The 16664-nt window shown below is 39.5% G+C and overlaps 1 protein-coding gene across 1 annotated transcript in view; it reads left to right on the forward strand.

The window, feature by feature from the left end:
- pde11a (phosphodiesterase 11a) overlaps positions 1-16664 on the forward strand; it is a 45745-nt gene that overhangs the window by 25422 nt on the left and 3659 nt on the right. The window contains exons 11-19 of the mRNA XM_006788442.3: positions 1061-1207; positions 1341-1448; positions 4222-4331; positions 5859-5949; positions 10485-10585; positions 10783-10860; positions 10957-11020; positions 11315-11389; positions 12271-12354. Of these exons, the coding sequence (XP_006788505.1) occupies positions 1061-1207; positions 1341-1448; positions 4222-4331; positions 5859-5949; positions 10485-10585; positions 10783-10860; positions 10957-11020; positions 11315-11389; positions 12271-12354 (858 nt within the window). The remainder of the gene's footprint in view (positions 1-1060; positions 1208-1340; positions 1449-4221; positions 4332-5858; positions 5950-10484; positions 10586-10782; positions 10861-10956; positions 11021-11314; positions 11390-12270; positions 12355-16664) is intronic.

The following is a 16664-nucleotide window of genomic DNA, read 5'->3' on the forward strand; positions in this document are numbered from 1 at the left end:
TGGAATGGATTACTTCAATCAATAAGCATTCATTCACAATGCATTATTGATAAAGATAAAAATATGGAAAATGACTACATATTAAAATTGGCAGGACATTTCTGAAAAATAGATATGACCTATTTTCCTGCCCTTTCATGTTTAGGATTTTCCCCTGTGGCCATTATTGCATAGTAGGATCCCTGCTCTCTAGTGTGCCTGTGTGATCTTTCAGCCCCCTCATGCAGCACTGCTCTCTGCTTCTGCCTTTCCCTCCACTTTCTGCTCTACATAAGTAGCCTTGTTGAGCACGCTTGTCTGGGATTCCACTGGTGTGAAAAAGGCAGTGGCAAACAAATCTGGCTGACATTTCATAACCCTGGGGCTATGAACTAAGATCTAAAGAATACCTGCTGGCCAGAAAGGCAAATGTTTGCGCAGGAAACAATAGTGGTTGTTAGAGAAGACAGATAGAGAGGAAAGAGAAACACAGCTTTACAGAAACTCTGCTAAGATATATTTGACTGCAAAGCTCAAAATCCTATAATTATAAATGCTGACTCTAGTCAGGAGGAGCATCTCCTGATCAGATAGACATTGTGCTCATTAGAACCTATTAAAGATAGATAATAATAATAATAATAATACATTTTATTTAAAAATAGCGCCTTTCAAAGCACCCAAGGACACTGTACAACAGATAAAAACACAAAAACTGGAAATATACACAATAATAAGAATAACAGATAAAAGTTAAAAAAAGAGCAAAAGACATGCTTCAAAATGAAAATGCTTAATTGGAATCCTATATTTTGTTTGAATACCACAGAAAAAAAGCTGCTGATGATTATTGTTGCCACAATTGTCAGTAAGCTCTGAAAGTAAACAACAATGAAATTCTCCAGTAGATCCCCCTCATTAATCTTAAACCCCTCCGAATGAGGCCTCGGGTCTTAATTAGCATGTTTTTATATTTCCGTATAACATCTGAAAATCGCACAACATCCTCTGACCTCTTCATCTTCATTTCTGCTCTTGTTCTCATTCCTCCTGTATGTTTCCTCCCGCCATGGCGAAACAGGCTGCTAACATCCCCCTGGTCTGCGAGCTGGGCATCGACAAGCTCTCCTTTGATGATTTCTCTCTGGATGTTGACGCCATGATAACGGCAGCTTTGAGAATGTTTATGGAACTGGGAATGGTGCAGAAATTTAAGATTGACTATGAGGTGAGGACACTGAGTTTCCCTGTCTTAATTCCTTTGCTTTAATACTTGATTGAGATTGCCCCGAACACTGTTTTGTAACCGCACGAGGACCGCTGACCCATGTGCTCATCTCGCCACCTGTCTTACCCTGCAGACGCTGTGCAGATGGCTGCTGACTGTCAGAAAAAACTACAGAATGGTTCTCTATCACAACTGGAGACACGCATTCAACGTCTGCCAGTGCATGTTTGCCATGCTGACGGTAATGGTCATGCTCATTTTTGATCACTTTCTGTTCTAGACAACAAGAGTTAGATCAAGGCATTGCATTTCAACATACAGTTAGAGATAAGAATAGAAAAGCTTTGAGAAAGTTGATCTGACCAGCAGTGACGATATGAGGGCTGTTGCCATATAAACTGCTATTGATAACTGGAAAACGTAATTAAATAATTTGTTTGCTATAATGATCGTAGTGTATATCTACATATATGTTTGAATGCATCCTATGTACTTCTTAACGGGTCAATCTGAACAGGCATCATCAGACATACAATGATTATATACATATATATATATACACATATATACATACATATATATATATATATATATATATATATATATATATATATATATATATATATATATATATATATATATATATATGTATGTATATATATGTATATGTATGTATATGTGTGTGTCATGGTCCTGTGTTGTTTAACCGGGTATTCTTGAGGTTTTGTTTTTTGTTTATTTAAATAATCTATTTGATTCATGTTTTTGTTTTAATTTACTTCATGTAATCTTAGTGTATTTAGTCTTGTTTTTAGTGGCTTTAGAGTTTCATTCTTCCTTCATTAGTCTTTCCTCTTGTGTCAAGTATCCCATAATTCATATATCTGTTTTCCCATTTTGCTATCTTAGAGTTAGTTGTTCGTTCCACTTTGCTTTTAGTTTTACTTTCCGAAAAATATGCAAAAAAGAGAGGACAGTCACTGCCCAGGTAGTGCCACAGTGTGTAGCTAGCTAGTACCAAGCAAAATCATGTTGGAGGAGTGTGAGAATTCTTTGGTTTCTGTGGTGTTAGCATAGTATAGCATAGACTCTATGTGGGAAGTTGAAAAAATTGTACTATCCTGTTTTCTTGGTGTCAAAATTGACTTATCAGCTAATGCCAGTTTGGTTTGGTTTGCCAGCAGCTGATTAGTGCTAAAGGGGAAAGCGATTTTGCCACTTGTCACTTTGGCGCTGATGGTTGACTGCTAGTGGACATTTGAGTTGCTCTGGTTGCCTAGGTAACCTGCTACCATCCTTTTGTACCCTTTCTTTGTTGTCACATGATTCAGTCCTGCAGCTTAAAGTTTAAGTCTGATTGCGTCCACTTCATGGACCAAATTGAGTTTTTTTGTTGGTTTTTTGGTACCATTTTTCTTAGCCTTCTTTTTGGTTAATAATTTTTGACAGTTTGTCTGTAAACCGAGCTTCCCAGTAGGCACAATAAAATGATTGAATTGAACCAGTGGTTATTTCATCTGATGTCACGTGAAGTCTCTGTCATTTTCAATGAACTTCACTTCCCAAATCTGGTGCACAAATGTCTTGCACAGTCAGTGAATAGAGTTAACCATATAGCAAGCTACTTTATTTTTCCACATTATATTCTTGGAAATGCTGCAAAAGGTACCAACACCATAAATTCTAGGTCTAGAAGCCCACTAAAAAGCCTCAAAGCAGTTTCCAAGAAAGCTTCTGGCTACAGGTGCCGGTGTTGGCAAAGAAACCCAGTAATTCACAACTTTAAACTTTAATGCAATTAAAATTGGTGAAAAAAAAATCCCTCTCTGCAGTTTACATTAGTGAAGAAATTAAAGATTTTTCAGAGCAAGCTGTGAACATGTCTGCAGCAAAGTTGGACCGTTTTTTATCACCACCATCATCATGGCGACCAGAGGCCATAGAAAGTCAGTGGCATTCAGTGCCTTTAGCCAACCATGGATGAATAATCACTGGCGATGTGAAAGGGGTGGATTCTGAGTTAAACCTTTTTAAACTTTGAGGAAAACGATCCAAGTGACTACCAATAGGAGCGCAGGATACCAGTGATTGACATATGATAAGATAGTAAGTATATTTAAATGACGGACCTGGATGTTGCTGGATGTACAGAAAATCAAGTTAACGTAGCATATAAATGAGAGACATTAAAAGATAAGGTTGCAATAGCTTTGCTGCACACCGGCATGAATATGAATGGAAATAACTAGCCAGCTTGCAACTAGGCAGCTGATGAATGGCCCTATGATCAATGTTAAGATTGTTAAGATCTTATTATTTTATGTAATACTACATTTCAGTTTGATCTACGTTGAACTCACAGAGAAATGATGACTCACTATATTATTAACTGTACAAACAGCCAGTTCTGTGTTTGCTTGAATTGAGACCCCAAGAGAATTACTTTTGCTTTTCCAGCAGGCCTTTTAATTTATCAGGTCCTTGGGGTAACGCACTCTCTCACACAATTACACATGCATGCAGACATGCACACAAACTCGTATAAAACACCACAGTGTAGTTCACTTAATCAAGTGCAGTATTAATGTGTAGCATCCCATCTGAATTGATTATTGGCAGAGGGGAAAGAAATAGCAGTGTGTAAGCTCCTGTGGACCCCTCAGCTCTTCTCCCATGTGCTTTAATGAGTAGGCTGAGGGCCTTGCTATCTTTGCCGCTATCCCCACAATGACCTATAGTGACTCACTCAGCACATGGCCTCCAGAATCCATTCATCCAAGCCATAAATCTCACTGTTTGGCTGTGTTACTGCAGTCCCCTCATTTTTAGAGGGATATAGTTTTGGATGATGCTGCTGTTTTAGTGTTTTTTTTTTTTCATTTTATTCAATGTACTGCTTACAGCTTCATAAAATTATAGAGTAATAGATGCAGCTCTGGAGCACATGGAATGTGTGTGTGTATCTGTGTGTGTGTGTGATTTCTTATTTGCCTCCTGTTCTCTGTGCCAATCAGACAGCAGGTTTCCAGGAGACTCTGACAGACGTGGAGATCTTAGCCCTTATTGTCGGATGTGTGTGCCATGACTTGGACCACAGGGGCACCAACAACGCTTTTCAAGCAAAGTAAGGAAACACACACACACATACGAACATACTGCAATCTACACACTGCTGTGTGTTCCCATCTGCAGCAGTCTGCAGTAGTGTAGCTCAGATCAGCAAGAGTCAAGTCGGAAGTTGTTTAACGCTTATATAAGAGTCTCCTTAACGAAGAAACTGTAAACATTGCTGACTCTGGGTGCATTAAAAAAAAAGCTAATAAATCACTGAATATAAATATTTTCTGCTTCCATCAAGATTGTTATAGTGCAAGCTGATTTTCAAAAATGTTGGAACACGGTCGAAAATATATCAGAAAATGATATGAGAAATGTTGTTCTGGCAACATGTTTATATAAAGAATGGGCATTTATCACAGCGTTGTTGCAGTTTTTATTTCAATAACACGGTAAATGTACAGCAGCTGGGGAGATTGTAGCTTCAAAGGTTAGATTTCTTTCGCTATTCTTGTTTCATGTAGGATTTCAGCTGCTCAACAGTTTAAGGGTTCCTTTATTGTATTTTAACTTTCAGAATGCACCCGGTGTTTTCAAGCTGGGCACAGTAGTGTTGGTTTTAGCAGCCCAACACCTGTTCAGCTGCTTGATAATGCAAATGTCATCACTTGGCAGCAACCCAGTACATTTAGACAATGTAGATAAGGCAATCTGCTCAAGGTCAAAGTGAGCATCAGAATGGGAAAGAAAAGTGATATAATGATCTGAAAAAGAGAAACTCTTAAGTGAGCAGTAGGGTTAAAATGTCTTGTTGATGAGGAGGCTAGCCAGACAACATGACAATGTGGATTCCATCTGCCTTGCAGCAGTTCAAACTCATGGTGGTGTACTGCTTCCTTAATTATATTTTTTGGGCTGACTTTGGCATTGTTTAAAGTCTGCAGCCTACCTGAGCATTGTTGTTAACCATGCTCATCCCTTTATGACCACACTGTACCCATCTTCTCGTCACATCATCTCAAACTGGTTTCTTGAACAGAGCAGTGAATTTATTGTGCTTAAATGGCCCTTATAGTCACCAGATCTCAATCCAACAACACTTTTGGGATGTGGTGGAACAGGACGCACATCATGGATGAGCAGCCAACAGATCTGCTGCAATTGCATGTACACCTTAACCTATTAATCCAGACTAATTCACATTTGTAAAACCCTCATTATAAGAAATGCTGTAAAGAATGCATGTCTTTACCATGGGTAATAAATAACATTTAAAGACGGCGCTAAAATGTGGGATATTTTGCATTTTAAATCCAGCTCGCATGTGTCGTTTGTGGCAATGTCACTTCTCTTGAGTATTCTTTTTAGAAGCTAAATTAAACGACGATCTTATTCAGTGTGAAACCTCTCTGCTTTTGCTGTAGTTTAGGATATGACTCTCAAGCTGTTTTCTGTACTGCGACACGTGGTGACAGGTTGGTGGGGAAATCATATCAGACTCAATCAGTTTCTCTGCATGTGTTGAATCCTGATTATGTTATCCCTCGTTTTTGATCCCAATATGCGTGCGCGTGTGTGTGTGTGTGTTTGGCAGGACGGGATCAGCTCTCGCTCTGCTTTATGGGACCTCTGCTACACTGGAGCACCACCACTTCAACCATGCTGTCATGATCCTGCAGAGCGAGGTGGGCTATGTTCTTATATCTGCTGCAATGCAGTTACCATAAACAGTTTGCTAATGCCTACCTCTGCATGTTGTAGTTCTGATTTCAAACACCTTTTACAACCAAGTTATTGTGCCCTCGATACCCTTACCTCTTGGAGACTCCATATTTTGAAAGTTTATGTGTTTTACTTAAACAAGCCAAAAAACCATAAAACAAAAACAAAACAAAAAAAAAAAATCAGACAAAACAGAAAGCATTCAGAAAGACCCGGCATTCAGAATCTCTTCACAAAGACATTTTTTGCAGCACTCTTGTATTTCAGTGCATTGCATGTTCGCATTTGTGCTACTTTTCATTATATTGAAAGTCTGTTCATATCTGCACTGCAGACCTTTTTCACTGCACTGATATTTTACATGGTCAAACTAATTTCATTACCGATGCCAGGTGCCAGCAGCACGCACAGTACCAGGAACCTAGAACCACCAGGTCCTAAAATTAAATGCAATAATTTTAGTAACACTCATGGTTTCCCTGCTGAAGTAGATGTCAATGCCTATTAATCCTGAAGGTTGAACAGTGAGTGATAGAAGGTTAAAGTTATGACCTTAAAGGACTGATATGACCTTTTTTTTTGGTAAATACACTACTGTGTAAAATTCTTGTGCCACCCCACATTTCTTTATATTTTACTTCCAAGTAGAGGCATTTATTTTTTTAAAGTGGTCTTGAGCAGTAGCTCTCCAGACATGTTTTTCTTTGGACATTGGCTGCTTTTTCACTCATTTTCAGTTCAGTTCTTGTACCTGAATATTTTTAGAGGAATGTTTTTTTTTTTTTAAGCCACTTAACACTGATCTATGAATGATTAAGCATTAAAAAGTAATCTCACACAAGGGATGAACCAGTGTTGTGTTGACCGATAATGGACAGATTAGCAAAGAATCAATTTTAAATCGTTTAAGCACTTTGTTACTAGTATCTGGCGTAAAAATAAATCCTTTGTTTACTCAATTAAATCTATGAAAAACTGCCACAGATAAAATGGTATTAATAAATAGTATTTTAGAAGTGCTATCAGCTTAAATGATCAATCTCAGTATGGTGTGGTATCTCAGTATGGTGTGTCCCTAATATATTTGAGGAAACTGGCCCGTCAGATGATCCATCTACTGTTCACTGGAGCCTCATCAGAAATGGTCTCAGTGGAAGGGTTTTTGTCAAGAAGTGATTCTTCTTAAATGGGAAAGAAGGAGAAAAGACTGATGTATAACAAATTACACAAGAACTAGACTGAAAAATCAGTGGTAATAGATTTTATGGAGTGATGAATCCAAATCCAGATTTTCTGCACATACGGAGGAAGTCAGGGCAGAGGTCCAACAGTGAGCATCTATAGCTATCTGTAAAAGACAGTGGTGCTGGGAAATGCAGAAAAGTACCATCACATTTTGATACACCATTTTACAACACCTGGAAAGCATTTGATTGGTGAAGGTTTCAATTTTCAGCAGTGACAATGATCCCAACCACACTGCCAGTGTAGTAAAAAACACACTACAGTCATGGATTGGCCTCCCCAGAGCCCGGACCTCAACAATATTGAAGCAGTGTGGGATCATATTGACAGAGAACAAAGCAAAAGGCAGCCAACATCTAAAGAAGGCCTGGAGAACTATTTCTGAAGACTACTTAAGTGATGACGTCGTCGTTAAGTGATGACGTGACAAATCCTACTTCCGGGCCTAAAGTAGTCTGCGTTTAATATGGCTTTTGTGTTGTTAACATGTTTAATGTTTTGTATTTTCTTCTATTTAATCTCAAAAAGCTCCTAAAACAGTCAGTGATCACTGTTGACCTCCCTCGGCTTTTATTACCACTAATCATTTATTTAAGCTCAGTTTTTAAAACCTTAGGATGTAACTACAGCCCAGCCCATGCAGCAGTATATGAATGACTAACCTCGTATTGTGGATGGATTATCTCAGTTGTTCTCCTGGCTGAAGTTTGGTCCTTTTACAGCATCCTGCCATGCGATTACATTTGTTCCTGACCACCGAGAGCACTCACGTTAACTTTTATAGAGTGGAAAAAAAGTTAGCTTGTTTATATTATGCTAACATAGCTGTGGCGCTAGCGGTCACGTAGCACATCATTATATACCAGCTAGCCAAACTTCCGTAACCCTACAAACGTCACTGCTGTTTAGTTTTCTGTCTTCATTTATGTTGGAAGTGATAACAGAGCTGTACGTTTTAATTTGTCAGGACATGCTATATTGTATTTAGATAGAAGCTAGCGAGCTAACTTCCTGCTAACTTCTAACTCCGTTAAATGTCAGAAACTCCGTTTTCATGGATGCCTGGATGTTAAACTCAATTGTTACACCTGGTAGAGCAGAACGCTGATCATTTTATTAAAGATGAAAGACTGTAGACAGTTTTTCAACTCTCAGTAATGCCATAGTGATCGTTTGATATATTGTCCTGCAGCGGAGTTTAGGCCCAGACACGGCTAGTGACGTCAAGACTTAACGACCGGATAGAAACGAGAAGAAAGCTTGCCTAAAATTGTTGGCTCTGTAAGCCAGCAGAGACTTCAGGATGGATGCTCTTAAAGTAACGCGACTAGTATCTACGTTTTACCATGACTGTGCAGAAGTCATGTGTTTCACTGCTGTCAAACTCCTGTGCACCTAATGTGGCTCTTCAACTCTCTGGCATCCCAAATGAATAAATGCTAAATTTTTCATAAAAGAAAACTGTGTTTGGGGGGAGGGGGTAGTTTGTACTCACAGTGCTTGGAGGCAGACAAGTGATGTGGATTGTCTGCTACATGTGAAGGAATCAACAAATAGCTCACGCTGCCCTCAAATCAATGTAATTACAGATATGATTTATTCGGTGGTAATTGGTTGAGAGAGACATTTTACCAGGTGACTGGATTCCGTCAAGTTGTAATTGAAGGCGTTTTCAGGGAGCAGCTGAGGCGAAGCTTAGCGGTAGTTTCCACAGGCTTCATTATCGTGGTGCTGACAACACAGTAAGCTGACAAATGTTTGCTTGGAATATCATAATGGTGTGTGTTGATACTGGGATTGAACTACTGTTATCCTTAGTTCATTAGCATATAAATGAACAGCGGGGCTAATTCAAGTCGAAGCTGGAGCTCAAATTCAATCCGCCAGCCCGCGCAAACCATTAATAAAATTGTAAACTTTTAAACGTCACTCGCTTCCTTTGTATCTCTCAGTTCCCGCTAGTCATTCTATTTCAGTCGCCTCCTTCCTTCATCTGCTCCAGTTGTGACAGAATGAGAGATGTCCTTTGAGTTACTGATGTTATGCAGTTCAATATTTCATAGGAACCCATGAGCTGATGAAAGGAATTACAAGCATGTTGGCACAGTTTTTAGAGTTCAGTGCTCAGGTTGCGAAAGGGAAAACGGTGACGATCAGCATTTAAAAACCTCTGCTAATTGCAAACCATCCGTTAGAGGAGAGTGGATATAATGTGATTGCTTTTATTCTAACTATGCATTCTACTGTTATGGCTTAATCGTCCAAATAAGATCTTTTTATGACTCTTTCACACGTCAAATGTGTGAAGACTTCATAGGACTGCACATTCCCTCATTCTCTTCTCTCTATAACACAGAAACGTTTTTATGGTGGTGTAGTTTTATATGGCTTTAATTTCCACATGAACTGACAATTTGGTCAGATATTTAGGCGTGTTAATGGTTCTAACAGGGGTAAATACCAGGTGTAGTAAGCAAACTCCCTTCAAACACCCCCTGATTTTTAAAATTCTCCCATCAGCCCTTTGTGGTGCTGACATAGGTGACACTTGGTATCTCTCTATAATATCTGGAGCTATATAAGTAAAATTAAACTGAACTGAAGGTCTTTTTTCAGTTTATCAGCTCTCTCTGGTCACAAAATGCTCTGTATATGCTTCCCCACATATGAATTAGTACCTATCAGTAAAAGTATTATTATTAGTAGTAGTATTAGTATACATTATTACTGGAATTATTTTTTGAAGAATCTTAAAATTACAAAAAAAGGCTGGGAACCAACTAGAACTTTGACTGTAAAAAACAAAACAAAACAAAAACACTTCCAATTCAACACTGACAGTGCTTTCCTTGATCTCTGTGCCACCTTTCTAGTTGACAAATGCTTATTTTAACATGTAGATTGTAACTAAATTTAGCCCAAACGTTTATTAAAGGCCAAATGTGAGCAGGCCTAGATGAGACTAAATATCAAATGTTAATAGTTATTGCGGTAAAAACATTTAAGTGGACGGAAAATGCTAGGATTGGGTAATACATTTGTAAAGATATCCCACACTGCTATCACGTCAGCTGTTTCAGTTTGTATATCTTACGACAGGTTTGTGCTTCTCTTAAAAATTATACAGCAGGTCATAGGAATGGTACTTATCCAAAATGTCCAGGGACAGTAATCATTCATTTCAGGCTACTTGTATGCTTTTAGAAACGTGGCTTATGTTTTCTTTATGGTGTCTCTGTGTGTCTTTCCACAGGGTCACAATATCTTCTCCAACCTCTCGTCCACAGAGTACAGCGACCTCATGCAGCTGCTGAAACAGTCAATTTTGGCCACAGACCTCACACTTTACTTTGAGTATGTACCGCTAAAAAAACCACTGCTTATTAAACTGTTAGTGAGATGTCCACAGAGCCCTGACAGTGAAGCACACTGACAGCTACAAAGCCTCTAGCTGCTCACAGCTTACTATGGGTTTCTTTTAGGTAACATCGCCCCCTTGTGGAATTTATGTAATTTACATGTACATATGAGGATTTCTTGTTTTCATTCAGGAATAGAAACATGTTCTTTGAGCTGGTCAGCAATGGAGAGTACAATTGGAATGTGAAAGCACATAGAGACATGTGCAGGTAATCGTGTATGTCGTTGTCTTCCTGATTGAATTTGGTTTTATGTTACATTTTTTGGGATTATTAATGCTTCTTAAAATAAATATGTCTTCGCAGATCCATGATGATGACAGCATGTGATCTCGGTGCTGTCACTAAGCCCTGGGAAATATCACGAAAGGTGACACAAACAGTGTGAACTCTCATGCTCATATGTAACACAGGCGACATTAGTGTGGATGTATTTCAAATCCATTCACGTGGAGCTGAAATGGCTGAGCAGCAGAAAGATACGCTGCATTCATAATCAAATCATCATTTAAAGCATTTTGAAGCAAAAAGGTTTAACTAGCTGCTGCATATAAATTGTGGGAATCTGCTGCTTTTCTTTGACAGACATAATAACTTGAGGCGTAATTGGCGATTAATCACTTAGTTGACTGAATTAGCACCTTATTGAATTGTCTCTCTTCAGGTGGCTGAGCTGGTGACGAGCGAGTTCTTTGAGCAGGGCGACAGAGAAAGACTGGAGCTGAAACTCACGCCCTCTGTGAGTAAACCGAGCCAGCTCTGGTTTTGTGCTTTTTTGCACTTTCTCTCCCCTCTGCTGACCTCTAAGAGCTGATGATGCTGAAGATAGATTTTCGCTGCAGTCGCTGCACATAGTGGCTGTTTAGGAAACACGAGAGCTTGCGTCCCATAGTGCGAGAAAAGCATATGGTCAGCTTGACTGCTCCACTGCCTTGCTGCTGTGCCAAAAAGAAAACTGTGGACAGACTTGCAGTAATTCTTAAAAACAGAAAAAAGAGAGAAGAAAAAGAAAAGAACTGCCCCCAGTTGCATTTAGAGCAAAATGTGGCCTTTTTATTCATTAACGCAGGCTATTTTGGTGTATCAGGACTTTACAAGAAAATATGTTTCCTTTTTTTTTAAATTAGCAAAAGAGCACTGTCTGTTTGACTGAGGTGTTTTTGAGCTTGAATTATGTTGGAAGTCCTTAAAAGGGAAAAACAGACAGCTTTCCACGTACAATTAATGGCTGTTGAGTAATCGAGCCAGGCCACATTGCCTCCTCTCTGAAATAACTAATTCAGTAGCCTCAGGTCTGCTGCTTGTGTCAAACCTTTACCGCTCTGTGTGTGGGTGTTGGAAATTAAATATTAACTTCTAAGTCATATCCCAGTAACTATCTCTGAAGCACAGCCTCGGTGGAGGCTCTTAAATTCCGGCTGCACGAAAATGAGGGGGAATGGAAAATAAAGTTATAAAGCTGAAAATAAAGCTGTCTTGGGAGCTGAATGAGAATTTTCTTTTACAAAAGCAAGAACGGCAGCACTTTAGGGACGGTTACATGATGCTAACTTGTAACCGTTGTTTGTCCAGTGTGAGCACTGATATAGATGTAAATAAATTCTGTCTTTTGTGTTTCAGGCCATTTTTGACCGAAACAGGAAGGATGAGTTGCCAGGGCTTCAGCTAGAATGGATTGATGGAATCTGCTCTCCGCTGTACGAGGTAACGCTTGAAGATTCGCCGCTCTCTGGCCTTCATTGTGTGCCGCTTGTCACACATCCGCCTCTGACATCAGTAGTCACCGTCCTTCGCCCGTTATTGTCCTCCACTGACGCCAGCAATGAATCTGTCACCAACAGCTATTCAACTTTCTATGCAGCAACAGATTTCTCACTGAAAAGGAAACGCTTTTTTTTTCTCTTTTATTGAAAGCTGTGGAACAACTTCAAGGTTGCATCCTGCTCTTTTGAGAATAGCAGTGTGAGTGTGCACTTCCTGGGTGTGAGAAAGCTCAGAGGTAGTCGAGTGCGTGAATGAAGCTGTGATGTAAGTCGGGTTGAAACGTCTCAGTAAGACAGTGTTCTTCGTTGTTCGCCGCACACAAATGAAATTAGCAAGGACTGATGCGTTCGGTTCTTTAAATACCAAAAACTTTCAATAAAAGCAAGAAAGAAAATCTCATTTCATTTCTAGATCCCTCATGAACAAATATTAGGATCGAGCTAATACTGTGTCCTTGCTAGTACAGTGATGCGCGTGTGCATGTGTTTCTGAATGACATCAACAGAGCCTCACTGCCCCTCCCACTGCCAGCAGCGGCGGCTGTGTGGGAGGAATTAAAAAGGCCGACTTACTGGTGAGATCAGGTCTGTTAAGAGATGAGATGTGCTGGAGTTAAATTCATGAAAGTCAGACAAAAGAGGAGTTGTGAAAGGAGTCGAGGATAAAACAAATCATTCAATTTTACAGAACCGGGGCCTTTTCCCTCTGCTTTTTCTACGGTTAGACTACGCAGCACAACCTCTCTTCATTTTTACTGTCATATTGCACGGGAAGAAAACAAACCATAGATCATCCTCGCATCTACTAAATTAACCCAGGATCAGTGTCAAAAGTTCGAGCTGACTAATCTTTGCCAGGCTCTGGTTACGCCATTGTTACTGCCAGGGTAGTGTAGATAAAAAGCATCAAAGCTGTGCGCCGTCTGCGTGGGGGGTTTGTCTTCACACTGGCTCGTGTAAAAAGCTGATGTTTGGAGAATCCAGATATGGAGCTCACGATCACGCTGCTGCCAATTAAACTTGCGACGGGGAGTACAGAGGAAGTTCAGAGGCAGCAGGGTTTTTATCCGTGGGTGGAAGAGATCTCGTTCTTGATCTCGCTGATCTCCTTCTCTCCTCCTATTTTCTGGAATATTAATCCCCCCCATTATATAACCTTCCCTTCTTCATACCCCACCATATGACAGTCTCTTCTCTTCTGAGTCTTCCTTAGTGGAATAATGAAGCTGCGCAGACCAGTGAGGATATGCCACAGAGGGTTTTCTGCTGCGTAGAAAGAGGGAACATGTTTTTCCCCAGAAAAGCCCCCTCTCTCAACCTGCAGATGAGACAAATCTCATCAGGTTTTTGTAGAAAATGTGAAAATAACTCTGTTATGTAGGCATATGGTGCATGCAACTGCTTTGAGAGAAAGGATTAAAACTCATTTATATGATAATTCTGTTTCATGTGAATGTTTGTGAGTGATACACATTCACATTCATTCAGATTCATTATCTGAATGATAGGTGGGAAGGACTTAAGCATAGAAAAAGGTGCTGTGTCAATGAATGAATGAGGCATGGTGTATAAGTGCTTTGAGTGCTCAGAGTAGAAAAGCACTAAAAGAACCAGTCGATTTACCAGTTACATCAGTTACATTCATATATGTTTGTACACGTGAAACGTTAATATCTACCTACCTACAGTGGATGCCGCTCCTGTCCTGACAATAGGAAACAGACATAGGGAACACTGCTGTTTTCTAATAAAGTACACAGTCACAGTGTCCGAACCTGGCCGCTCCAAGCAGTTTTCTACTCAACCAGCTACACTAATGTGTTAAATGTTGATCTACAGAATACAGACTCTGTATGTAAGTGCATCTCAAATTGGGCGTCTGCATTTAAAGCCCAGTTACTTAATATCTTTAAAATAAACAATCCCTCTGTCAGCATACAGTACTAATTCTAAATACTATTTGACATTTTTTTGTCCTGTATGACTCCCATATGAATGTTAAAAAAACAAACAAACTTGCTTTGTGAGTTGGACATATATTCAATTGTTAAAGTTCAGCATCAAAAAGAGATTATTGAAATAATAACTAATTACACTGGCTGACTGCCCTGGATATCCAGTAGACAATGTTAGAAAAATAGAGTTCTGTCTTGCAGGTAATTTATTAAACAGTGGGTGACAGCTTTGACCACATTGCCACAAGTAGCTCAGTGCAGAAAAATGACAAAGGCAACTAATCTCAGTCATACATGTGCTTCTAATCTTTAGAAACCAGCCATTTAATCGACTGCAGCTATGAACCGGCTGTGTGTCGCTGTTATTGTGGTCGGCTGCTCCCCCTGTATTGTTTCGTTTGTTTGCCCATGTAATGCAGTGGATGAATAATGTGCAGCCTCTCTAGCCCCACTCTGAGCCTAAAAAATAAATAAGTATATACTATTTCAACTATCTGGATGAAAAAAAATGTTCCCACTGTTGTGCAAAACAAAGTACTGCAACTGCTCTAAAGCATTACTCTTGTAAGGCACAAGCAAAATAAAAAAATGTTATTCTGTATCAAAAAATATTGGCAACAATACATCAATGTATGTGATTTTGCTTTTTTTGCCTTCTGTTTTGTAAATTCATATTTGTTTGGATTATTAAAAAAGGGAAAAAAGTACCAAAAAAAGTTTTTGCTAAAACACAGACTGTATTTAAAAAATGGTCAAGCCTCGGGTCTTAACCCTCTAAAGCCTGACCTGTTGCTGACGTCAGACGGGTGTTTTGCAGCATTTTTTAAACATCTGTAACTCCAAAACCATTCGCTCATTTTAAGAATTCCAACGCTTCCTCAAAGCAGCGACTCTGTGCGTTGTTACGGTTAGTGCAGTAATTGCTTGGGAAGAGAGAGTGAGCGACTAAGTGACGGAGCTCGACAGAAAACAGACACTTTATTGGACATTTGGGTTGTTTTCACTGTTTTTTTAAATTGTCTTATTGAGTTTTGAATGTGGCGCTCTGCCTGGGATTATACTGTAATGACCCTAATATCACTGTAAAGCATAGAGTTGCTGCTTTTAGGAACCATTAGAACTTTTTTGATTGATGGGTCAAGAGTTACGGTAGTTTGACGTAAAGGTTTGACCTAATGTGGATGTGAACTTGTTTTTTTGTAATGCAAAGGGTGACAATTCATTCAGTACATTGGGCTGAGGGGCCCCTGCTGAGCTGTGAAGGTACTGCATGTGTACTGGAGTAATTCAGTTTGACATTCCTCACATGTATGTACAGTTAAATATTTATATAAACGTATTTATTTATATAAAAACTTAATTGAAACTGAGAATAGGAGCGGTTATTTTGTGATATTACTCATTATTATTGCTCTTGTATTGAAGTTTGCATCCCAGTGACTGTGTAACATTAGCATATTGTAGCCAATAGCTTGTGTTGTTTATGTGTTTTAAGGAAAACTCTTTAAGGAAATACTTTTGCATTTTGCTTAGAGTGAAGATTTTAAATTTGTGGGGCCCCGTGGGATTTTCTGGTTTTTAAGTGGCCTGCGGTACTCGTGACTTTGGGAATAGTTGATTTAATAAATTATGCTCCATCCAGCCATTCATTCCTCACAAGGGGGAAATGAATAGCGGATGGCTAGAGGGTGGAGACTGTCCCAGCTGTCATGGGACATGAGGCAGGGTACACGCTAGACAAGTTGCCAGTCTATATTACAGAAATTACGGTCCCATTAAGAGGAAAATAAACAAAAAAGCAGAGCCATGCTTTAAGGCATGATAATGCATCATCACTTCAGCATGCAGTGTTTCTTGTTTCGTCCATAAGATCCATTCCTCTTCAAAAAAACAGACAGACAAACAAATAAAAATACCCCCCATGAGTTTTCTTCTAAGAGTGAGTGGGCTCTCCCTTAGAGATAAGGTGAGGAGGTCAGTCATTTGGGAGGGACTCTGAGTCCTGTTGGCAGAAGGCTGCTGACCATGAGGAAGATATGCTGGACAGATTATATCTCTCAGCTGGCCTGGGAATGCCTTGGAAATGCATCCCTCTGGATAGCCTGGAGGAGCCTGGGGAGAGAGATGTTTGGGTTTCACTGCTTAGACTGCTACTCCTGTGACCTGAATCCAGACAAGCGGAAGCAAAATAAGAAGTTTTCCTCAGTCCCGGCTGTATACTACAAAAACTTTTGGGGTTTTTTTGGGGTTCTTTTTTTGCTTGTGGTGTTTTATCCTTTATTTATTTCAGCCAACC

The sequence above is a fragment of the Neolamprologus brichardi genome, chromosome 16 (genome assembly GCF_056152115.1).
Source record: "Neolamprologus brichardi isolate AB-2024 chromosome 16, ASM5615211v1, whole genome shotgun sequence".
In the NCBI taxonomy this organism is placed as follows: Eukaryota; Metazoa; Chordata; class Actinopteri; order Cichliformes; family Cichlidae; genus Neolamprologus; species Neolamprologus brichardi.